Below are 25,829 nucleotides of genomic sequence, written 5' to 3'. Positions count from 1 at the left end.
GTTTAGAGTTCGAGAGAACATTTCTCTTATGAGGCTGGAGGTGTTTTTATTGTTGTTACGTTGTTGACATGTATGTTCATCGTTTCCTTGTTTTGGCTGTGTCCAAAACCTTCTCCGTTGTGAACGTTGGCGGTCTACAAAGAAGAACGGGATAAGTAAGTTTGTCACGTGACATAGGCCTACATTGTACACACGTATTTAAATCTGTCTGTATAAAAACACTAATTAGGGAATTGTGCCACCCACTGTTTATGTTTTTTAGTTAGTGTAGATTAGTTATGACGTCTTGGACGTTGAAGACTTTTCTTTTGGGTTTTCTTTGTATTATAGTTGTAAGACTGGAAAAACTGGAAGGACTTTAAGAGAGGGCTACTCTCTGAGAAAACAAAGGAATTTAACTTTTGAACTCCCCCTCATGCACTATTGAGACGAAGGTCTCACCTCCCTCATCCTAATCTACATTTCTCTCCCCCATTCTTCATCCTGGCAGAGATCTCCCAAACTCACAAAAGAATCGAAATGGTTTAATGTGAATGATTATCATCAAGTTTTATACATGTTTGGTATTATTTGAAATGTCTCGGTGCGACTGGTACAAATGTCTCATTCCCAAAGTAGTAAACCAAAAGGTAATAAAGTTCTTAGGAAGTTTAGAAATATCTTCCACACTGGAGGGTGTGTCTTTGAGTTAACACCTTCTGACCATTTGACTGAATGCTAATTTTCCACTGCTAGCAAATGGTGACTTACAGGTAAATTTCCACAGTGGATAATGTTTAGATTTGAAATGAGGTCTGAGTATATAATGAAACGCAGCGAGAGCTCTGGGCCTTTTCTATATTTGAGATCGGCCCGTGAGGCTGTGAGTTGCGAGACTCCTACTCCTTAAACCCCTACTCTTTCGAAAGACATCCTGAGATTTTTTGTGACCACAGAGAGTCAGGACCTCGGTTTAACGTCCCATCCGAATGTCTGACGTGCATCGGAACCGACTGTGTTTACGTGAATTCTCGTCATTTGTGACGTGCATCCGTTTATCTCCCTATAGATTATGTTCATTTTAGACATAACCGACTGTGTTTGCGTGAATGCTTGTCAAGTCGCCATTTTGACACATTAGTGCGTGTATTTGTTCAGTAAAGCGCTGGAGAACTGAATTGGATGCTCGAATGCTGACAGAGGCTTTCAGTGCGCACGAGTATGTGCTCACGTAGAGCTGCCTGTCAGCATGGTTGTGCTGAATTCAGATCTCTTGCGTAGTTTATTGCAATTTTAATAACTTGTCAAGCACGTTTCGCCTTTTATTTTCTCATTCACCCAAGTATCTTTATCGCTTGAATGCATCAGTTAGGCTACTTTAAGCAGTCATGGAAAAACGCATTGCCATGGTTGTAAGATTTCAGAAAACAACGAGTGAAAATAAAATGTTAATCTTCACTGCAGTGACTGTCTGGTTGCATTTTAAGACCCTTGAAGCGTGGATTTAAGACATTTCAATCCTTATCTTTACATAAAATGTCTTAAATTTGTTAAAGGATATGTGGACACCCTGTCCTTTGCTCCTGCACGTTACAATTACCTTATAAGATGGGTGTGAATGAGCATACATGCGGACATGTTCATCTGTTTATGTTTTTGAATGTACAATGTCCTGATCAGTGTTAAAACCAAACTTTCCACACAGTTACACATTTAACACATGGCAGGTAAAATTGTTGTGCCGAAGCAAATTTACTCTCATAACATGTATATATTAACAATGGTTGATTAATCATGACTCTGCATAGTTTGAAGAAGATTACGAAATTATAGGGAATTCAAAGACAAAAATAAAAAAAAAATTATAAGAAGAAATCTCATAAATTGTAATGCTCATAAAAGTTTATTACACAAAGTGAAATACATCACATTCATTGCTCTTCTGTTTTTGACAGCTTAATAAAATATTTTTGATTCTCAGGTCAGTCGCCAATCAAGAGTTTATCTCTTGAGCCCTCGTGGTTGAACCAAACATGATAGCTGACGTAATAACCATTGTTGTACATGTAAAGTTTCTGATCGGTGGGGTTGTAGTCCAGGTACACATAGGAGTCCTGGAACTTCTCAAAGGGAACACTAACATAGCTTTCCTTTTCTGTGCGAGTGTCAAAGGTGTAAAAGATCTCTTCAGTTTTAGAGTCTACAGACCGTGTGGCATACAGAACCCCACACACCATAAAAGTGTTTCCTACAGATGGTTTGAAAATACTGGTCTGCCAAACCTTATCTATCTCAAATGTCTCCTCGTTGATCCTCCCTAAAACCAGTTTACCCTTCGATTCCTCCGTGGCGTAAGTTACCCACAGGCCAGACTCATCAGCTGCGAAGTCCAGGTTCTGGTTGGCTGAGTAATGGTATGAGAATCTAGTGCTGGCCTTGGGAATCACCTTGTACTGAGCTGTTACACTGGTCATGTTGAACTTTGCCATACCAAAAGTGCTTCTGAACTGATAGTAAAAGGTGTTTTCTCGCACAATGTAGTTGTTTCCAGTGCCTTGCCAATCATATTGATATCTGACGAAAAGCTGATGTGCCTTAAAGCCCTGTCTCATGATCAGCTTGTAGTAGTCAGAGTACTGTGTGATTTTAGTGACCAGAGTGTCCGTATAGCCGTAGTACCAGTGCATGTTCTCAGAGCCAGGCAAGGGCTTGGAGTCTTTACCCCATCCTCCATACTTGAAACCTCCATTCAAGTCTGCGTTTAGCTGGCTGACGATAGGTTTGCTGATTCTTCTAATTCCACTGTGATTGCAGATTCCTGTTAAAACAAGTAAATTAGAAAATTAAATTATTCAAGACAGGTACACATTCAGTATTTTGATACAGAAAGACTTACCAATGTTGGGGTTAAAGATTTCATTATGGCGTATCTCACACGCCTCTAGTTTCTGCTGAAGAATTAAATATTCTCGACGTGTTACAAGAACCAGGTTCTTGTCGTAGGTGATTTCCAATTGAGTCAGCACAGAAACCATAACACTGATCTGTTTTCATAAAAAAGAAAATTTAATCAAACAACAAAAGTTAATCTCAAGCCAAAGGCAGGAAATCACCCAGAATAGTCCACCACAAAGTTCACATGCATGCAATTATGCAATATGCAATTTTATAGTCTCCAATTCACCTCAAGTCTTTGGTTTGTTGAACACCCAGCAACACTTACTTGGAGAACATGCAAACTCTGTGTTGATCCTGGAACAACATTCCTGTCTTAATTTTAGCCTAACCATATCCCTATCCTAAACCTAACCCTAACCATAACTTATCCCTAAAATCAGAGGGAAATGACAGGTGAATAATAATGATGCAGAAGCACCTTAGCCCTGTTTGTAAGCCTAAACTGTAGAATCGTCTGTAAAAACCGAGATGTTGATCCAGGAACACATTGTATTTGATCAAATCATGTTCACCTAATACAGAAAGGCCTCTTGAGCTAAGCAGGAATACAATGGGACTTTATTGGTGGACGCAGCAGTCCTACCCACTGAGCCACCGCTTTAGAACTAGAAACTAAAAAAAAAAAAAAACTTTGATTGTTGGCTGAGCAAAGACTCGCTTGGACATTGGCAAGAGTTTGAAGGTTAAATACTCAGCTGAAAAGACCAGCATGAATCTCCATGCCAGACTGGTTTTGACTGGTTAGTGTTTTTTTTTGGTGCTATTGTAGCTGTTTAACCAGTTTTACCATGCTGTAACACCAGCTTAGCTGGTGAAGATTAGTTTGTGGCTGTAGCTTGAAATGTACAGGAAACGTTATAGTTGACAAATTTGGTCTTATAACAGGGATTTTTTAAAAGAATCAAACTCAAGCTTGTAAAAAAGCTGTAGGTTTTCTTTGTCAACACAACCATTTTTTAAAATTGCTGTTTATGCTGACTGATCAGAGGTTCAGAAAGTGTCACCTGTTTGCGTATGGTTATAAGCACGGCAGAGGTGGTTTGTATAGATGCCTGCAGTTCCACAATTAGAGCCTCCACTTGCATGATCTTGATTTTCACCTCCTCCAAGTGGAGCTCACTGTAGGAGTCAGGGTTATTCTCCATCAGCTTGATCAGCACTGTCAGGTTTGTTATCTTTGCTATGTAGATGCTTAGTTTAACCTCGTAAGTCTCCACCTGTACAAGAACCGTTAAAGAACCGTTAAAGCATCTGCATGTTATTTCAGTTTAGTCTCATGAGTTATTGAGATCGTACCAAACCTTGCTAATCTCTATCTCCAGTTTGTGATTGATCTCAACTGCTGTGCTCTCCAGCAAGATGAGCTCTCCCATTGGAAATGTGCTGTTGGGCAGGAAAGCCTCACATATGCATTCTCCACTGGGATCTCCACTGCCCTCAGTCCAGAGACTCTGTGCCTACAGAAGAGAGGTGAAAGCAATTAGCAATCAGTTTGCATTCATGTATTTGATAATTAAATAGATTTACATTGCATTCAAGGAATTCATCTTCTTAGTTCATGGTTTCACCGGGAATCAAACCCATGACCTTGGTGTTCCCGGTGCCTTGCTCTACTGCAGGCATGACAAAATAAAACCAACGCTGACCCACCTTAAGTTATAGCATCAAAGTATGAATAAATTCAACAAAAATCTCTCAATTTCATTTCAAATATCTTCATTTGTGTTCAGAAGATGAACGAAAATCTTACGGGTTTGGAAAGACCAGGGTAATTGATGAAAATTTTGGGTGAACTAACACTTTAAGGCTTTACAAGATTCAGTACCAAAACTACATTGCATTTGCATTGATCTTTTATTCATTTTCAGGTATCTGAGATATTCCAATGAAAATGTTATGGTCTGCCGCTTTAAAGTCTATGAGTGAGCATGGTTTCTCTGGTGTCTCCTAAACTGAAATCATTTTATATTGTTAAACCATTCAAATCTCATCTTAAGTCCTACTTTTTCATTTAGCAGCTGAGTCAAAGCAATGACAATGGGATCAATAAGTATCATGTATCCTCTGCTTACTGTTAATTTATCTGTAAAGAACTTTCAGTTTTTGCTGCTTTCAAACATTTAAGAAATAAACTGAACTCACCCCCTCGACAACAGCAGACCTGAAGAGGACGAAATAAAGAAGTGTGACGATCATCGTGCATCAGTTAGTTGTGTTGGAGGAACAGAGCTCTCTGGCTTTTAAAGACCATCTTGTCTTATATGCCATAAACAGCAACTGGATTTTTCACAGCATTATTGTCTGACAAATGACGATGTTCAAATTTGTCTTTTACACAACACTGCTGAGGCAATTTATTTTATGGATTTAAGGCAGTGGGTATAAACTTGAAACTGAGAGAGGAAACAAACAGGTGTGTTTTCACATGAAATATGTAATCAGCAGTTCAGGACAAGACTCGGCTGTGTTGTGTAATTTAGATAAACTAGCACTTACAAAGGAATGATGTAAAGAAACACTTATGGATGTTTGTTATCATCAGGTCACCCAAATTATTATAGAGAAACAAAAAAATATTTTATCTTTATTTATAAAAAAAATATGATTATCAACAATCTGTAAGCAAAATTAACTATGGTCCCAAATTAGCAAGACACTATTGAGTAACTAAATTTGGGATAAATCTGCAACCCTGTAAATATTTTGAGCAATAAATCATGACTGGCTATTTATTTTCAATTTATACTGATATCAGCTATAATTTGGAATAGACAAATACATTTTATGTGTATCCTGGTGCTTTGTATGCTACGTTAAAGTGGCATTTAGAAAATTACTGAAGCAGTATTTAGGAGAAGTATTGGTGGTAGAAGACATGACCATGCTATATGTAATATATATATATATACTTTTTGCAAATAGCTTCTGGGCCAGTCTTGGGCCATATTTCCATGTGTTCCAAACTCACAGCCAAAAATCAACCAGATTGGTCCCAAAATCAATTTACTATCTGGGATGTATTCACACTATACAGGGTAAACCAGAGGCCCCAGAGGAAACCCTCCAAAAATTACATAAAGTATACTGCGTTAGAATAAACTGGGAAGGGTCACAGCACTTGCATATAGTTGTCCTATTGTTAGTTTAACTGCTTCTCATTTGTAAGTCGCTTTGGATAAAACCGTCTGCTAAATGATTAAATGTAAAATGTTAAAAAAGGACAAGAAATATCATAAAAATTGACCATATATCCCATGTGCTACATTGCAAGTTTTCACTGAAAATTTTCTCTTTGTGGAGCTTGACATCTTTGGACACCATATCATTTTGCCATTATATCTTTTATTTTATTTTCTTGGTCTTCTTTTTCTTCCCTTTAACCTTTGCTTTGCTGGCGGGCTCAGGGTTTAACGCTGGCCTGGATCTGGTCAGGTCAGCAGTGGGGCTGAGTTTACTGCTGGCCACACTTGGGTTAGAGGTTGAGTGCAATCCTTGAGCATAAGAGGGTTTGTTGGTTGATGGTTTAGGGATGCTGGCGAAAAGATTCGGTTGTGAATATGAGCGCATGTCTGGTGATCTTGAGGGGTTCCCTATCATGGGAAGGTGCACATGCTCGCTGCTCATGTTATTGACGGAGTAGCGGCTGCTGTTGGACATGATTATATGGTGCCAGGAGCTGAGCGGCGTGGCAGAGAAGTGCTGGGGGCCGCTTGAGTCCTCTTTGGTGGCTCCTGGTGATATTATCATGGAGCTCCGTGGAGTGACGGCCTCTACGGCACTCTCAAAGGTTTTGAGGATCCTGTCACTCTTCTGCTTCTCCTTCTTCTGCCGGGACTCCACTTTACGCAGTTGGCGCCGGTGGTCTCGCATCATCTGTTTCCTAGTATCTGCCAGACCTCTGTGGGATGGTAAGGCAATAGTTCAGCAATAATAGGCACTTGAATGTATTTTTGGTCAGCAAACGGCAATGAGAATGGAAAGTGGTGTAACAGACCTATATTTCCATGATTATTCTAGGCTTAATGCACATATTCTATCTTTTGACCATGCCCGTTTTATTGTTGCACGTTTTTACATTCAACTTACGACTTGACTTGTATCTGATATCTGTATTAACATGTATCTCCCGCTCAAACTGAAGATTGCATTGACTTTTAATGTGAGTGCTACATTGACCCTCAAGTTTTGAATGGTTTGAATGTCGGTCAGTTGAGAAGTATGGGTAAGACCTAGAAGGCAAGAATGGTGGGAATAAGTTTACACATTTGACGAAATGGAATTATGGGTTCAAAATATCCGCCTCAACAAGAGAAGCTTTGAGTTTTGTGCAAGTGGTTACGTTTGCGAATGCGCAAACATCTTTCCCTCACTATCGCACACTGGGGAATCGGATTTATGAGTTTAGATGTTGTTACATGTCATATCCTGAGTTTCCTCCTGCTTAGTGTTTTTGGTTCAGTCCTGTGTCCCTGTTTTCCTGCTCCTCGTTTGAGTTCAGATCATTTACCTGTGTTTAGTTAATTTGCCCCAGCTGTGCCTTGTTTTCCTAATCTGTTCTCTGTGTATTTAAACCCTGTGTTTTCCCTCATTCCTTGTCTGTTCTTGTTTATGGTACTTTTGTAGTACTGCGTGTTTTTGGTTCCTGAGTTCTCAGTATGAATAAATTCCTGTTTCCAGTTATTCCTCGTCTCATAGTGTTTCCTGGTTACCACGCAACCGTAACAGACGTAGGTTAGATTAATTATATAAAATTTGGACTTGTCAGATCAGATGCGGGAAAAAAATCCAACCTTGTGCGTTTTTTTCTGTTTACACCAAATGTGTTCCGCACTCATCCTGAAGAGTGAAGCCAAAGTATTTTAGTCTCTTCCTGGTTGCTGGCTGCAGTGTGGGTCATAAACCTCACCCTCTCCATGTAATTGAATGGATGCGAGTGTACGACACACATATCAGACACACAATTATTTGTTATATTTAACAAATAATCCATAATATACCTCACCCAACAAGCAAACCATGGGATAGTGTTATCTGAACTACCCCCAAAGTGCAAATAACACACAGGCAGAGCCAGGTGTCCGGTTACAGGACACATTAAGACAGATAAGATTGTGTTTTATGACGCAAATGAATTTAGAGACAGTGTTTTGTCTCATGTTGAAAAGGACAAATAACCCCTTTTAATCCTACATATTCTATATATAACCACTTGAGAAATGTATAAACATGTATCCAATTTTCCCATCTAATGATTTTCCTCTTATAGGGTCCCTGTATTTTATCTGGCCCTTGTATTAATTCAAACTCTTTTGGATTAATGTTTCAGACTTGCATACTATGGTTAACTAAGATCACATGTGAAGATGATGCTGAGCTGGAAGTCTTCTAAGGACACCTTGTGCCTGGCTGCGACCTTATTTTTCCCTTCACCAAAGATCCTCTGACTTGTTCTCTCTCATCAAGACAACATCAGCAAAGATCAACTAGACCCTCAACAAATTGCATCAGGACAGTTTTATTCAAATGGGCGAGACATGCAAGTATCAAACTTATTTCTCTTATTTACATTAAGTATCCTTACCCCTTTTCAGAAGGGCGTGTTAGAACTAAACTGATGGTTTGCTCAAGGCTGTTGATCTGCTGCATTTCAAACAATGCTACAACTTTTTGCTTTCCTGTATTCTGCTTAATTTCTCTTTCACTTGGTAAACTGTATGCATGTGAGTGTATGTTAGATTAGTTTAAGTGTTTAAAGTAGTTAATAAAGTCTTTTTTGTGTCACATGTAAAGTTGTCCGTGTTTCCTGCACATATACTAGAGTCCCTAATCATACATAGTTTGACTACATGCTCTGAGTAGTACTGTACAGTAAGAAAGATAGTTTTCTTACCCCGGAAATTAATATTTCTTAGAATTAATAAATAATTGATACTGAGCATTCGCTGGACGAACAGGTTAGTGTTATATGTAGGTTCTGTGTTTCCCCCTTCTTAGTGTTTTTTGGTTCAGTCCTGTATCCCAGTTTTTCCGCTCCTCGTCATTCATCATTTGTAGCGCCTGTGTCTTATCATCATTTCACTCCCTTGTGTCCTCATCATGTTCCTTTGTTTGCCCTTGTTATTTATACCGTGTTCTCCTTCATTCTTCGTTCGTTCTCGTTTCTAGTATAGCGTGTTTTGTGGTTCCTGAGTTTTTGTTCAATAAATTCCTGTTTCCTGTTCCTCCTCGTCTTCCTCGTGATTCATACCACCACGTTACCTAACAGTTAGTTGATTGTGGTATTAATTCTTCTACATCAAGTTAATTCTATTGACGTGGTTTTTAGCGATCACTCCATTAAAGGAGGTGGTGCTTTAATTTTAGTTATGACACTTAAGGTTTGATGACTAATGGCCCTGAAAACAAGGTGATTAATAATTATACCAACCAAACAACAGCTAGTACAAACAAATTAAACGTAGAAGAAATACACGTGCCCCCACATGCGTACTGAAATATTGCAGTGAAGCACTGATGTTTGCACACTCTTAAAATCAGTCACTTGACAGTAACACAGCTTGCTAGGGTATCGATCAGAGTTTATGATTTATGAACTTCTGTAAGTGTGTGAACATGATCATAAAGTTACAGTATTGGTGAGAATGATCCCAGTCTGTGTGCTTTACGATGCATTTAATATTTAATGACTACATTATCTCAGTGTTTGTGTTAGAGCAGTAAAAGACAGTCCACCTGTAGTCCACTATGCCTGTTCGGTCTCTGTCCAGTCTCTGAATCAACTCCTCAATCTGGAATCTCTCCAGTGGGATGCTGGATTGCTGAGGTGGGACCAGAAATAACAACACATGTCAGTTGATGCTATGTTTGCTTACATAGTTTTACACTACCAGACATTTGGACTCATCTACTCATTTTTAAACTATTTTCTACAGAATAATAGTGCAGTCCCAGATGATAAGAGAACATTCTCAGAACACTGGCTAAAGTTCGGGCAAGGTTCTCTCAAAGTTATTAAATAACGTTAATAGAACATTTGTTCAGAATGATCTGCTCTTTAATAATTTTAGCTCAAAAACCCTTATTTATTTCTGAAACATTTTAGTTGGATGTTTGTTTAACATTTTTTATAAATTTAACTAGTTACATTTAACTAGGGAATGTTCAGAAACAAAAGTAACCTTCCTGGAATGTTTGGAAAATGATGAAATGGAATGTTCCCTTACTGGAATGTTCCCTTAACATTCAGAAATAATGTTGTCGTAACTTAATGGGAATGGTAGCAAACCATTCTTAGAATATATTTTTGTTGGCTGGGGTGATGATGAACAAATAAAAACTCTCTTTTATTCGAGCTTCTTCCCGCTGTCTAGATTGCAGCTCTGCTCACTCTGGACATTCAACAAGCAACTTCATGGTTCTGACTTTGTAAATTTAGAAAAATGGGACTTTTAAAGACACAGTATCAATACCTGAACGGCTTTTCTGAAGTCTACAACTGGAACGCGCATTGTCCCATCCTTGTCGATGTTACGGAAGAAGTCCCACAGACGAAGCTTGCGCTGATCAAGGTAATCCTTCGAAAAGACAATTCAGCAAAACCGTCAGAATTTTGAAATACAAAAATAAAAATTTTGCCAATTTGCTAATTATACTTAAAGGGATAGTTCACCCAAAAATGAAAATTACCCCATGATTTACTCACCCTCTAGTCATCCTAGGTGTATATGACATTCTTCTTTCAGACGAATACTCTCGGAGTTATATTAAAAAATGTCCTGGCTCTTCCGAGCTTTATAATGGCAGTGAATGGCCATAAAAGTGCATCTATCCTTCATAAAAGTGCATCTATCCATCATAAAAGTGCATCTATCCATCATAAAAGTGCATCTGTCCATCATAAAAGTGCATCTATCCAAAGCCCTTCTGAAGTGAAGCAATGCGTTCATTTAAGAAATATATCCATATTTAAAACTTTATCGACTAAAATAACTAGCTTCCAACAGACGGCCGTACGCATTGATTTACAGAGAAAGACTAACCCCTGACCCGACGCAGAATGTAAGGATGAAAGCGGAAGTGCAGAGGATAAAGCAAAACAAAACACTATTGACGAATTAGAAGTCTAAAACGAGAATTTTTAAAGAGACATGTGGGAGGAGCTTGAGTTTGTTGCCCAGCCCTGTTTGTTTGAACCGCGAGAGACGTCAGAGTTTACACTACTCCTACATCTACGTCATACATCGTCAAGTGTTACTCTTGTGTAAGACATCTGTCGGAAGCTATTTTAGTCGATAAAGTTTTAAATGTTGATATTTTTCTTACACGAACGCTTCGCTTCAGAAGGGCTTTATTAACCCCGCAGAGCCTGTGGAGCACTTTATGATGGACAGATGCACTTTTATTTCTTCAAAATAGAAACCGGCCATTCACTGCCATTATAAAGCTTGGAATAGCCAGAACATTTTTTTAATATAACTCTGATTGTGTTTGTGTGAAAGAAGAATGTCATATACACCTAGGATGACTTGAGGGTGAGTAAATCATGGGGTAATTTTCATTTTTGGGTGAATTATCCCTTTAAGCCGTTTTAATTCCCATGAGTGCAGAGTATATACCTGAATGACTTTCATGGGGTCAATACGTTTCCGGGGCTTTTTGGCGATAAAGCCTCCAACGCCTCCATACTGCACCTCCAGACTGGGGTGTTCCTGACAGATCAACTCTAAGAGCTGCATGAAGTTCTCATTCACCAGCACGTTCTACAGCACAACAAACACATGCATAATGTGCAAAGAAAACACATTTGACTTCAATTCTGTATTTTACTATTATATTCATTTGACCAGTGATTCTCATCTATATGCTCAAATATATGCAACTAACCACTGTTAAAAAAGAAAAGAAAAAAAGTAACATTAGAAGGACAAAACACTTCCTTTATGTGATATCAAAGGTCATAAAAGTCAATTAAACTACAGAATTTTACACAAATACAAATCACATTCAATTACATATTTATCAAAAATTACAAGATTTATTTTGGAAAATATGGAAGCCTGTATTTATGGAAGATTGTTTCCACCAGGGAATGACAAATAAAAAGGTAATTACGGATTATTTTTTCATAATTCTGACTTGTCTTCTTGCAGTTGCAAGTTTATATCTCGCAATTCTGACTTTATAACTCGCAATTGTGAGAAGAAAAATCAAAACTTAGTTTATCTATTTTTCTTTATGCCTTAATCGTTTACATTATTTAAATGTACTGTTGATTCCCTTTTTGAACCTCACAGTTGTTGTAGTGTTTGCCTTATCAGAACAATAAATAAAGTTTAATAAAAAATACATTATTTGCATACTAATCGGTCTATGCAGGTTATGCTCACGTTAATACATTTTGTAGGATAAGCGGACTGTGTACTTTGCTGGCTCGGCCCTTAAAATCAGAGTCCTAAAGCAAAAGCAGCACTCACACATATGTTGATCTCCTCAATGGCAGTTTTCGGTGTGTTCTTGACTACATTGATCAAAGTAAGAGCCCCCTCTACTGTCAAAGAGTTATACGCCAGCTGTAAGGAAACAATAATCAGTATATAACAGCAGGTGACACTTCAAAATATGTGTAGTTTTAGTACAATGTTAAATACACTGCAAAAAAAAAAAAAAAACATTTCTTCCTCAGTATTTCATCTAGTTTTCCCTTACAAATGTCTAAACATTCTTAAATCAAGCTACATTTACTAGAGAAGCAAAATGATAGTGTTATTTTCTGAAAAAAAATCATGAAAATTAAGTGAGTTTCTGCTTAAAACAAGAAAAAATAATATCTGTCCGCAAGGTAAAAAAACAACCTCACTTCATTTTGACACATTTTCAAAATGTAAACGTATCTTGATTTAAGAATGTTTCAATTTTTGTAATGGAAAATGACAAAAAATACATTAAGAAAGTGTAAAAGTGTAATTTAATTGCTCATGGAATAAATAGTTGCATATGAACATATTGCATTGCGTTTAAAACGGTGAATCCGAACTAATCTGGCATAGTAATCAATATTATGAGTCTAAATGCCCGTCCCACCCACCTGCAGCACTCTGAGAGTATCGTTGGCCTCCAGCCCTTTACACAGCAGGCCTGCTCCTTCATCAGTGATGCGGTTGTTGTTGAGGTCCAGGTGCACCAGCGTGTTGTTGAACTTTAGTGCTTCACCCAGAGCTAAAGCGCCCTCGTTTCCAAAGCCGTTCCAGGAGAGGTCTAAGTGCTTCAAAGTCGTGTTGACCTGATGAGAGGGAAATCTCTTTTCATGATTTGCACAATGTGACACTGAAAAGTATGTGATCCTCGAAATATAATAGGGGAAAAAAAAAACAGAAAATAATTTTATACTGTAAAAAATGTTTGTATATCACTGACCTTAAAGAATTTAAAATATGAATCCTGTACATACGCTTAAAATAACATGCAGCTGTTCTGTAACGTAATTGATAAACTTTTTCAGAAATTTTATTTTTATATTGTATATTTCTTATTCTTGTCATTGCTTGTTGTATATTTAATGCTTCGGCAATATCGTTTGTAAACACAATCATGCCAGTAACAATGGTATTGGGTAACACTTTAGAATACAGTTCCTTCGTTAATGAATAACTACACAAGAACCAATGAGTAACACAATATTAACAATCTAGTAACTATTATTAACTAACAAGAAACTCTGATTAACGAACTAGTAGGTAATAGCGCACAGATGAAAGTGGTAGTTCACTATTACTAACTACAATAACTACACTATTACTAACAATCAATCATAACTACAATAACTACACTATACTAACTGCACTATTACTAACAATCAATAACTACAATTTTTTTTATGCTTCCCAGAGAACTACTGAAAAAGTTTATTAACAATCTAGTAACTACTATTAACTAAAAAGAAACTCTGATTAACAAATTAGGAAGTAATAGTGCACAGATGAAAGTGGTACTTCAATAACTACTATATTCTTTTATGCTTCCCAGAGAACCACTGAAAATGTTCATAATTCATACAAAACTAATCAATAACCAATGCAGGATAAATGACTAGCACTACATTAACATTTGAACTGCTACCGTAAATGAATACACAAGGTTGTTTAAATTATCAATATGTAAGCTGTTAATAATTGGCCTATGCTGTCTATTTATCAACTGAATAATTTTAAAGAAATTGATTTTTAAATGCAGTTGTCGGGACTCGGGACCTTACTTGTCCTGTGGCCAATTTTCTGGCATTCCTTTGGACTGGCATTGAATCACTAGAGTCACGGTGACGACTGGAACATATTGAGTCATCATTTATGAATTTATTATTTAACTTACCTCACAAAAAAATTTGTTTTTATGTATGTCTCCTAGCATATATATATATATGTGTGTGTGTGTGTGTGTGTGTGTGTGTGTGTGTGTGTGTGTGAGTGAGAAGATTCTACACTTTATTGGCTTTTCATTAGTAACTACTGTAAGAATCATGGGAACAAACTAGTAATGACTCAAGTGTTACTACATAGTTCTATGGGAATTACTAATTATTTGGATCCGTATTCTAAAGTGAAGATCATGGTAACTAACTAGTAATGACTGAAGTGTTACTATACTTCTAAAGAAATTTTCTAAAAGTATACTAAAGTTCACCAAAAATCTCAAACGCTTGAAATTATTTTGGGTTTTGTGTTTGGTTGCACAAATCATGACTAGATCATGTAGTAACTCTTGAGTCATTACTAGTTAGTTCCCATGATCTTCACTTTAGAATACGGATCCAAATAATTAGTAATTCCCATAAAAGTATGAAGTATGACTTTCATCTGTGCACTATTACTTCCTAATTTGTTAATCAGAGTTTCTTTTTAGTTAATAGTAGTTACTAGATTGTTAATAAACTTTTTTAGTAGTTCTCTGGGAAGCATTAAAAAAATAGTAGTTATTGATTAGTTAATAGTGAACTACCACTTTCATCTGAGCGCTATTACTTACTAGTTCGTTAATCAGAGTTTCTTGTTAGTTAATAATAGTTACTAGATTGTTAATATTGTGTTACTCATTGGTTCTTGTGTAGTTATTCATTAACAAAGGAACCGTATTCTAAAGTGTTACCTGGTATTGAATTTGAAATGGCTTGCTTTAAATCAATGAGTGTGAATTTGTTCAGATGAGTTTCATTAGTTAGACACAAGTTTTGCGATAAAGCATAGTTAAATTATTAATTTAGAGTTATTAAACTGTTAACTGTCAGGGCACTTGGTATAATTTGTGTTGCCGTTTTTTCCTATTGTATATTTTAGAAAACATCATAGGTATCATTCAAAAGCTTAAACACTCAAAATTCTTCCTGTGAAAACGGTTTTCAAACCGGACATTGCTATACCAAGGAAAGAGTACTTTATGTCATGTTTCACATTAAAAAATGTACTGCACTCAGGGGCGGATCTACTGGGGCAGCTGCCACCCCTAGTAAAGGTCTTGCCACCCCAGCTGCCACCCCATTGATGTCAGCCAGACCGGCTGAAAATAAGGGACATTTACGGTAAAAACCTTCGTTTCCTGGGCGCCCCTAATAGATAGTAAAAACGCATCATGACTTGATTAGAGCCTCTCCCGCCGGCGCCTCCCTCCCTATGACACGTGCAGTCCAGCCAAGCAGTCTTTCAACTTTTCTCGACAAGTTTCAAGTGAGGCTCACGTGGACACACACGACGAAACACGGTAAGAACACGCTTTTATACATCATATTTTCAAAAATGGCTTACATGCAACTCTATCAGAAGGGTCTATGTTACAATGGGACAGCCCGCCTCGCTAATGTTGAACCAAAAAAGTATTCTTGTTTTTAATGTGAACGCGGTGAATCCAAATGGCGGACAGCAGTGGCAGTGCTTTCGGTAGTTTCGAAGCATAACGTTAGGTTTCGAAGAAGTAAAGGTCTGCACTATTTTTATAATCAAATCTTTTTCTAAATGTAATGTAGTGGTTGTAAACCACGCACAATGTGGAAGATGCTAGAGTACAAAGCAAAAAAATATATATTTACAAACACACATGAGAAATACTAGTCAAACATCCACACTATTCTTAAATGACAATCAACACAATTGACGTCAACAGGCAATAAATACGTAGGGCAAACAAAGAAAACTAAACGAGACACAGGTGAACATAATGGTTAACCAATGAAACAAATGAGAACATAATTAGAAATCTTCAGAACACAAATTAAGATATTTTTGATTAAATCTGAGAGCTGGATCACTCCTCCATAGGCTAAAAGTTATTAAAGACATTGTTAAAATAGTCCAAGTGACTACAGTGGCTCAATCTTAAGTTTATCAACGACTAGAATACTTTTTGTGCGCAAAAAAACAAACAAAAATAATGACTTTATTTCAACTATTCATTTCCTTCTCTGTGGGCCTCGAGTCAGTTGACGTAGTGTGATAGCGTACTGCTTCTGTGTTGTACGTCACACACATGACCAGCGTCGGCCAATAGTGAGTCTACATGTGACGTACCACTACGTTATCACAGTACTTGAACTGACAAAAGGACCACAGAGAAGGAAATGAATAGTTGAAATAAAGTCGTTATTTTTGTTTGTTTTTGTGCACAAAAAGTATTCTCGTCGCTTGATAAACTTAAGATTGAGCCACTGTAGTCACTTGGACTATTTTAACGATGTCTTTAATAACTTTTCGGGGCTGGCAAGTTTCAATCCCTTAGAAGCCTATGGAGGAGTGATCCAGCTCTCAGATTTAATCAAAAATATCATAATTCGTGTTCCGAAGATGAACGAAGGTCTTACGAGGTTGGAACAACATGAGGGTGAGTAATTACTGACAGAATTTTCATTTTTGTGTGAACTATCCCTTTAAGTTTTGCCGCAAAGTTTAGTCATTGACTCTGAGGTCTTTGCCCGCCTATAAACTTCAAACTTCAGCCATGAGAAAGACTCCGCTACCATTCATCCACCAACAGACCAACGTGATTGGCCTCCTAAGACATGACTCAAATACGAAGACCTCCAGCTAATCAACGAACCGGGTAAATCCCTCTTCAGCAAGGACCCAGATGAAGGAAATCCCCATCAAAGACACAAACGCAAGTAGCGCCTTCAGATTCTAGGTGAACTTGTGCATTGATATACAATTCAATAACTCTGCCTAAAGCCCTATTCGGACAGGACTATTTTTCCAGGAGTTCGTTTGAGAAATTCGTGTTTCACAGACGCGCTTAGCACTGTTTGCACACCAATCTTCGGCATGCTTTAATTTCGTTTCAATATGGATGGTATCCGATGAAAAAACAACATAGGCCTATACAATTGATAAATTGAGCCAAATCTCGGAAACTGTGAAGACTACCCATTTTAATATCAGTGTCAGGTAGATACTTGTCTAGATTTCTCTGCTCACTTATTTATTATAAACAGTCACTGCTATATAAACTTGTGAAGTTTACTTAATGTTTTGTTTTATTATAGAAATACACACAGCACGCACAGCACATGACCTTCTGTAACGGCCACGTCAAGAAAACACACACACTAGCACTTCTGTAATAAACACAGAGATGTTAGTCCCATTGAAATCGGTCCATGACATCACAGATGTCGTGTGATAAGAATTGTAACGTTAATTCAAACGTCCTTCAGAAAACTAGTCCCATCTGAATAGGGCTTTAGAAACTATAGAAGGGTTAAAAAGAATGATTATGGTTCGTTCAGGTGCATATAGTCCTAGAAACTTGGGACTCCATCTCACTCTCTTAAAACTCATGCTTTCCTCACTTTCTTTCTTTATGCAACTCATATGAATGTGTGCGTGCATGCCTTAATTTGTTAGATATTATTTTTTTGTTTGAAAAATCAGTAATGTCTCGTTTGTATTTAAAGAGATGTGTTCTTGTGTTATGTGCTTATGAATTTAATGTCTTAAACCACTGATTTTGTTACCTTGCTAATAAATAATGTTTTAACTATAGTTTTGATATTAATATTCACTACAGAGTGGATAGTTACGGCCCGTTCAAGTGAACACTGGACGACTCATTTATTCGGCAGTGCAATAAATGATTCTTTCAAAATTCCATTTAAATTAATTAATATTTCTCATTGAGCTAAACCGGTTTCCCTTACACCGGATTACTGTAAATGTAGCCAAAGGAAACTAAACGGGACACAGGTGAACATAATGGGCACCCATAGAAACAAACGAGGACACATTCAGAAACCAGACCAAAACTAAACAGAGAGAAACTGGAACTAAAGGAAATAGAACAAAATATCAATAGATAATATAATATAGTATAATCATCACACTAGTCTTGACAAAACAATTTGTTGAAATGGTCTGAGACTCAAGGTTCCATATTTGCAGACTATTTTGTGATTGAAGTGATATTGTACAGAAAATATATTAATTTGTGACAGGAGTAGGGGTGTGCGATATATATCGTCTGTGATAAAATCGTAATTGTTGTTTTAACGATGTGTGATTTGACATTATCGAGTATAGCCTATCCCTCAAACACACACAGAGAGTGCATACATACTCTACGTGATGTTGTCTTGTAGATTTTAGTGTAGGTGTGCATGTAGAGTGCATGCTTTCACTGCGTGATTTAGTCTTTATTTATATCATTCAGTAATAAATATTGCAAGAGTCCAGTTTTTCTCCAAATATCAGCATGATAACAAATGTGATATTGATTTTATACAACTTTAATAAATAAGAAGTTAATATTAAGGGACTTACATTTGAGACACCATATTGCCTGTTTTTGCTCCATTTCGCCAATGAAAGTAGTGCAAAACAATGCCACACACGGCAGTGTTTCCTTCCTGAAAGGAAGTTTCCTTTCAGTAAAAGCTTTTTGAATGAATCAGTTGACAAGGATAGATTAAGATAGTTATGCTTTTTTCCTTGAATGAATCAGCCTTTTGAATAAATCGGTTGAATCTCAATGAATCACTCATTAACAGTTACTTGCTGCCACCGACTGGCGGTTTCAATTTCACATTTAAAAGGGTGGTAAAACACAATTTCACTTTTTTCTAACTTTAGCTAGTGTGAAATGTTGCTGTTTGAGCATAAACAACATCTGCAAAGTTACAATGCTTAAAGTTCAAAGCAAAGGGAGATATTTGCTTTTAAAGAAAAGGACTACAACAAACGGTTTGTAGTGACTACACGACATTCCTCCCGGGTTAGTGACATCACCAACCCTAAAATGTACATAAACCCCGCCCCCGGGAACACAGTCCATGTTGAAAAAAGGAAAAGTTGTTGTATAAGAGTGTATTTGTGAGTCAGCTCAAACTTTAGCATCCTTCTTTTCACATGCAATAAAAAGTCACTCTGTGTGCATCTCACAATAGTTCCTACACGAGCGATTTATAGATTATCATGACAGAATATGCTAATTGAAGATAGTTAACACCACATCAGCAACATAAATTCATCAACTAATCATTCAGAGACGTCCTGTTGCATTCTACATGTTGTCACTTCTTCTTGAGTCTCTCCATCTTTGTCTAACTCTGTTTTAACATTAAAGGCAGAACAGTTTCTGTCATTTTAGTGTGTGTGCGTGAGGTAATCACAGCTGCTAACACACAAGAGCTCTTGAAACCCCGCCCTCTGAGGCAGCTCATTTGCATTTAAAGGGCCAGGCACAAAACGGTGTGTTTTTGCTAACCCTCAAAAAGTGACAACTTTAACATGCTATATAAAAACATCTGTGGGGTATTTTGTGCTAAAACTTCACACACACACACACTCTAGGGAGTAGGGACATCAGAGATTTATTTTACATCTTGTGAAAAGGGCATTTTACCAACCCTTTAAAGTATCGTTTTTTGTTTAAAATCATTTTAAATATCAATCTTGCAAAGATGAATTTTGTTGATTCTGATTTCATTTGATTGGTAACAGCCCTATTGTGTCTTATTTTGATTGAATTTGATTAAATTTATGAAATTGACAAAAAAGATGATGCATGCATATAATTAGGTTTAAAAAATGGCTTTATAAAAGGTAAAAATGGCCATATTAGGTAAAAATCAATTGAAACACATTGGAAAAATTAATTTCTGTCACTGCTGTGAACTGACCACCACACAGAGAATGAAGAATATCAAACACTTTAGGAGTCGGCTTTCCACGACATCCTAAACCTGCCAAAGTACCAACACAATAAGCACACTCAGCAAAATAACTCAGTCTAATAATCGTTATCGAGAAAATCCCTGAGTTTGGGAGTGTGGGAGTGACCCATATTACATTTGTAGGGTCCTAAAAACTGTGTTTGTGTGGCCATACCTTTAGTCCAGCACAGAAAGCTACAGCTCCTTTCATTCGCAGATGATTCCAACTCAGATCAAGAACTTCTAAACCATCATTATTTGCTGCATGAACAGACATTTAATTATTGTGCTTTCTTTTATTATATTGGAAGTTTAATTCTATCACATCACACGTGTGTTATTTACCGATCATTTGACCCAGATGTTCACCGCCTCTGCCGCAGAACTGATTGTGGCTCAAATCCAGCTCCTTGACTCTGTAGTTGCTCTGAAAAGTTATAGATGAGATGTTTCTTTTCTCAAAAACAAAAGTTCAGTTTGTTTATACACAATTTATTGCAATGTAATCACACTATAAAGTGATTTTCTACAATACTCATGAAAACCAATCAGAATCCAGCTAACAGGGAATATTTTCAGAACTTTGGCTAACGTTCTGTCAAAGTTATGAACAAACGTTCCAGTAACATTAATAGAACATTCCTTCAAAGTTATCTCGTCTTTAATAATGTTCTCAAAAAGTTAGCACAAAAACATTTCAACATTCATCAACATTACATTGTTCATGAAAAAAAAAAAAATCTGAAATGTTTAAATTTTACTGCCTACTTGTTTCAGAACGGTCAGAGAACATTCAAATGTAACGACCCCACAATGTTTGCAAAATTATAAAATGGAATGTTCCTTTAAAATTTATACAGCCAAGATTTTTTTTTTAAACGCTGGATAATTTGAATATTTAGAAGTAATTTTTTCATAACTTAAAGTCCCCCTGTAGTGAATAATCTTACCCCTTAAAACTCTGATCACCAAAATTACATATTTAAACGTTTTTCTTCGTCATGCCTTAATATAGCTTGAATGTAACTCCATGCCCTTGCCTCATTTGGTATATGCGGTTCTATGAATATGCAAATGAGCCCTGCCTCCACTCACTCACAGCAGCTCAGAGATCCACTCGTTGAAAAACACACATGTACAAAGTGTACACTTTGTAAGTGTATTTCTTATTGAGATTTAGCGAAAATATGCACAAAAAATGTTATAAAGTGCCTAAAAGAGTTTTGAGTGCTGATCACAGCTGTATTCTAGGAATAATTAAATAATTTACGCACCAAAACAAGATACAAGATATGAGATGAGAGAGCGCGGTGTAAACGACTTTGTGGTACTTGATTATTATTGAGGTTTAGCAAGACCTAGTGTTTTTTTACCCTCACTTTACCAACAGAGATGAATGTGTGATTATGGTAACTGGATTTATTTTCTGTTCTGTTTGCTGCCATTAATTTTGAAACTTACCGAAAAAGAATCTGCAAACCATTTGGCATCATGTTCAGCAAATTTATTCCCTGTGAACGTAAACATTGTGGTCTGTGTAAATGTGAATCAGGTTCACTGTGTGAGCATGTGGTACTGTGCAATGGAAGCCCATTTCTACCATATAAGCAACAAAATCATGCTTTAGTAAATCATAATTATGACCTAAAAGTTGAAATTATGACTTGTCAATTATGAGATAGTATGTCAATCTCATAACTATGACTTAGTGTGTCAAATTTAAAATTTTATCTCAGAAATATGACTTGGTATGTCATAATTGACTTCTTATCTCATAATTATGAACTATTATGTCAGTTTCACTTTTTATCTAATAATTGACTTTTTATGAATTTTGACTCATATTTATGACTTAATATAATAATTTATGACTTAGTCAATTTTGACTTCATATCATAATTAAATCATAATTGTTAAAAAGTCAAAATTATGACTGTCATAATTATGAGAGTGAAAATTCTGACATGAAAAGTCATAATTATTAGATAAAAAGTTAAACTAATATACTAATTCATAATTATGAGATACCTACTTAATTATGACATACCAGTTCGTAAATTTTGACTTTGTACCTCATAATTATAACTTGGTATGTCATAATTGAGATCTCATAATTATAAATTAATAATTATAAATTAATAATTAGTATACACTTTAATCTCGTAATTATGATTTTTAATCTCAGAATTTCATATTTTTATCTAATCATTTTGACTTTCATTTAATAATTATGACATTTAATTTCTTATTAGACAGAAATGGGCTTCCATATTATGCACATATACATTAAATACCTGCAAGTTTTAATGATTTAATGGAAATATTTTCCAAGAGCATTTTAGCAACACACTCCGCTCCAGCGGACTGAAGGTGATTGTCGGAGAGATCCTGCAAGACGCCAGATGTCATATGTTAATATTTTGCTTCCCTCTAGTGGACAAATGTATTTCAACAGGTAAATAAGATGGTGAGAGAGACTCACAAGGTTCTGAATGGTGAAATTGGCCCTCAGCATCTCCATGAAATATCTGGCCCCTTCGGCTAGCAGAAAGTTGTCTGCTAACTCCAGTGTAGTGGTGTGCATGTCTGTCTGCACACACAGAGAGCGAGAGCTCACGTCAGCGTCACCACATCTGCTTTAGTCTAACTAAATCTGTCTTACCACGAGGGCGATCGCGAGGGCTTTTCCTCCCAAAGGCCCGAGTCCATGGTGGTTGAGGTTAATGGTGGCGCTGCCCAAGTTTCTGAGGAAATATCTGACTGGAACGACACCCACCAGTTTACAGGCCTGCAGGTATAATTCTTCAGTGGACAAATCCTGCCTCACGGGCTTCAGCTCTGATACTGTACAAAAACACACATGCTTTCTCATTGTCATCATCATCATGTGATGCTGCTGAAGTAGTAATGCAAACAGGGTCGGGTAAAATTCACTGTTTAAGAATATACTGTATTTTTTTCTTCACAATGTCTTCATAAATGTCTATTTTAGGCTATACAGTACACTGCCGTTTAAAAGTTTTGGATCTGTAATATTTTTGATTTTTTTAAGAGAAGTCTCTTTTGCTCACCAAGGCTGCATTTATTTGACTAGAAATACACAAAAAACAGTAATATTGTGAAATATTATTCAAATGTAAAACAACTGTTTCTATGTGAATATATAGTAGAGTGTAATTTATTCCTGTGATCAAAGCTGAATTTTCAACATCATTACTCCTGTCACATGATCCTTCAGAAGTCATTCTCACATTTTTTCCGACACACATTACATAATCAGGTTGAAAGGTCACGCGTGTTCCCGGTCAGAAATGTAGAGTAGGGCGAAAAACTCCCTGTCATTTTCTCCTCCAACTTCAAAATCGTACGACATTGCTGCTTTACTTTTTATTTTATTTATTTTGTTGTAAATGGTGTTTGACTTAGTCTTCGCACGTTCACTTTATAAACACTAGGTCGGTTCTTCTGCCTTCGTCACGCGTGACCTTTCAACGTGATTACGTAATGTGTGGATCATCACAGCTAGTGCAAGACCAGCAGTAGTGGGTAAAAGTATATAAATGTTTATTTTTGTTATAAAATGTCCGCTGGTTTGTCTAGATAAGACTCTTATTCCTCGGCTGGGATCGTGTCGAGACTTTGAAGCTGCACTGAAACTCATTTGGACCTTCAACCCGTTGGACCCCATTGAAGTCACTATATGGAGAAAAATCCTGGAATGTTTTCCTCAAAAACCTTCATTCTTTTCGACAGAAGAAAAAAAAAACAGGAAAATCTTGGATGACGTGGGGGAGAGTAAATTATCAGGTCATTTTAATTCTGAAGTGAACTAATCAAGCATAGCGTCAGTTCTGGCAGGTCACGTTAGTCAAGCTCTCATCAGTGACTTTCAGCTGATCCACGTCTAGCTGTAGGAATACGACGCCTATCACTGTATTCATATATAAGCTCCTTCAGTATTATCAGCAGCTATCGCGTTTCTCAGGAGCTAATTACTCTCCTCCATCCCCAGCTCCACCTCTCGTCGGTCAGGGTGGCATTCTGATTCCCCTTTGAATCAGACTAAATCCTAGAATTATGTTGTACATTATACATTCATGTTGGTTCTGTTCTGTTTACCCTGAGGGGGGTTATTGCTGCTCTTATCCATGCTAGGCTTACTGGATGTGCAGGGAGTTCTTGCCAGAACAGAACCATACCGCCAGTCCTAACTGTATGCTAATTGTCAGTCGTATTTTACGATAGTGGTCCTGACAGAAATCCTTTAATCTAATGCTAAAACTAGAAATATATGTTTATGGGTTATTTAAATACTGAAAAGGAAATGTATAAAAACATTTTGTTGATTTTTACTGCATTTTAATTACTAAAAGTAGGCTACTATTACAAATCAGCATCCTGTTTGGTATCGGATTTCAGCTCGGCACAAAAGCCTGAGGGATTCATAAACGCAGCAGATTGAGATCTCCAGCGTCTCCAGTCTTACCTGGAGCATCAGCGTCAGCTTCATCCTCCAGGATCACCTCGTGTGGATCCTCAAGTTCGGTCAAACTGAGGGAGTCCAGAGAGAAGCTGTGGACACTGATGCCGTCAGCCTTCATCTTCTACACACACTTCGACAGTGCTCTTGTTGATGTGTGTAGGAACATGAAGCTGGCGCACGTGTCTTAGCAACAGGTGTACATTTGACACCTGCACTAGTGCTGGAATCCGGTGATTGAAGAGAGAGAGGCATTAAAAATGCATGTCAGACACAGTCAGAGAGAGACTCACATTCCTGCAGATGAAGCCATAGTAACAATAACAGAGAGAAATTAAACACTTTTTTTTAAGCAGAATTATCTGGAATCCCCTGTGATGAAAATCCAACTTTTAATGTTGTTCATATGTCTATGTGGTGTTTTTAATATGCTTTAAGACAAACCATGTGTAAATTCATAAGTCAGCACCATTGCTGAGCATTTTCTCCTTAAAACTGCAGTGAACCAAAGACAGTCTGAAAAACACAGTTTGAAATCGCTCAATCGCTTCTGACGTCATAAATACCTTGTATCCAATCAGGGGTGCGTTTCCCGTACAACAACGTAACTCGATGCTTCACTGCATAGTACGATGCATCGTTGAAGAAATAAATTAGCTAGTCCCGCTCAAGATACAGATTTATTAAGTCCACATGTCATGCAATCTAGAAACTATGCTTCTAACCACAGCTCGAGAGCTGTCGTTTCAACCACACAGCTTTGCAATGCTGTTTGCGAATGTTCGTTGGAACGATGGTTTCGGGAAACACCGACACGTTCAATGCTGATAACGACAGAACTTGCGACCATAGTTGGCTAACGATACTTTCGGGAAACGCACACCAGATCAAGGTGTGATCGTCAACGACCCAGACAGCAACATAGTGTCGGCCCAGATACGGGCCACCTCTGGTACATGTGGATTCCACTCCTACCAGATGTGGGCCGGATCTAGGCGGCACTATGTTGCTGTCTGAGTGGAGGCGTGGCTCATTTGCATACTAATTGAACCGCATATACTAAATGAGGAAAGGGTGTCGAGTTACATCCAAGATATTTTAAGGCATGAAGATTTTTTTTCGAGGAAAAAAACTTTTAAATATGTAATTTTGATGATCATGTAATTTTGAGTTTTAAGGCATAAAATTATTGACTATAGGGACTTTAAAAGAAATTGCATTGGTAATGCA

At 37.2% G+C, this 25,829-nt stretch overlaps 2 protein-coding genes across 2 annotated transcripts; both read right to left on the bottom strand.

Moving 5' to 3' along the window:
- Positions 1–1,908: 1,908 nt before the first annotated feature.
- olfm4.1 (olfactomedin 4, tandem duplicate 1) lies at positions 1,909–5,133 on the bottom strand. The gene is made up of 5 exons (XM_077238530.1): positions 5,080–5,133; positions 4,239–4,394; positions 3,942–4,154; positions 2,876–3,023; positions 1,909–2,797 (listed from the first exon to the last, which is right to left on the bottom strand). Exons 1-5 carry the CDS (start codon positions 5,131–5,133, stop codon positions 1,962–1,964), a joined length of 1,407 nt encoding a protein of 468 aa, XP_077094645.1. The 3' UTR covers positions 1,909–1,961.
- A 373-nt stretch (positions 5,134–5,506) lies between these two features.
- On the bottom strand, positions 5,507–24,756 carry lrrc74a (leucine rich repeat containing 74A). The gene is made up of 13 exons (XM_077238524.1): positions 24,606–24,756; positions 22,782–22,963; positions 22,602–22,709; positions 22,414–22,507; positions 21,581–21,630; positions 20,465–20,546; positions 20,295–20,380; positions 13,022–13,216; positions 12,411–12,506; positions 11,553–11,696; positions 10,407–10,511; positions 9,670–9,755; positions 5,507–6,835 (listed from the first exon to the last, which is right to left on the bottom strand). Exons 1-13 carry the CDS (start codon positions 24,718–24,720, stop codon positions 6,280–6,282), a joined length of 1,899 nt encoding a protein of 632 aa, XP_077094639.1. The 5' UTR covers positions 24,721–24,756; the 3' UTR covers positions 5,507–6,279.
- Positions 24,757–25,829: the final 1,073 nt, after the last annotated feature.

Source organism: Siphateles boraxobius, unplaced genomic scaffold (genome assembly GCF_051911475.1).
Source record: "Siphateles boraxobius isolate OS27281-9 unplaced genomic scaffold, OSU_SipBor_1 22, whole genome shotgun sequence".
In the NCBI taxonomy this organism is placed as follows: Eukaryota; Metazoa; Chordata; class Actinopteri; order Cypriniformes; family Leuciscidae; genus Siphateles; species Siphateles boraxobius.
This window is presented reverse-complemented; position numbering and strand designations above follow the sequence as displayed.

Bases quoted from the DNA above. Each gene is read 5' to 3' on its own strand.
- lrrc74a (XM_077238524.1), bottom strand. From the start codon at position 24,720: ATGAAGGCTGACGGCATCAGTGTCCACAGCTTCTCTCTGGACTCCCTC. The intron at 22,964-24,605 runs GTAAGACTGGAG...GTTTTTGTACAG, and splicing joins AGCTGACGCTGATGCTCCAG to TATCAGAGCTGAAGCCCGTG. The intron at 12,507-13,021 runs GTGGGTGGGACG...GTTTCCTTACAG, and splicing joins ATACTCTCAGAGTGCTGCAG to CTGGCGTATAACTCTTTGAC.
- olfm4.1 (XM_077238530.1), bottom strand. From the start codon at position 5,133: ATGATCGTCACACTTCTTTATTTCGTCCTCTTCAGGTCTGCTGTTGTC. The intron at 3,024-3,941 runs GTGACACTTTCT...TTATGAAAACAG, and splicing joins TTATAACCATACGCAAACAG to ATCAGTGTTATGGTTTCTGT. The intron at 2,798-2,875 runs GTAAGTCTTTCT...TTGTTTTAACAG, and splicing joins AATCTTTAACCCCAACATTG to GAATCTGCAATCACAGTGGA.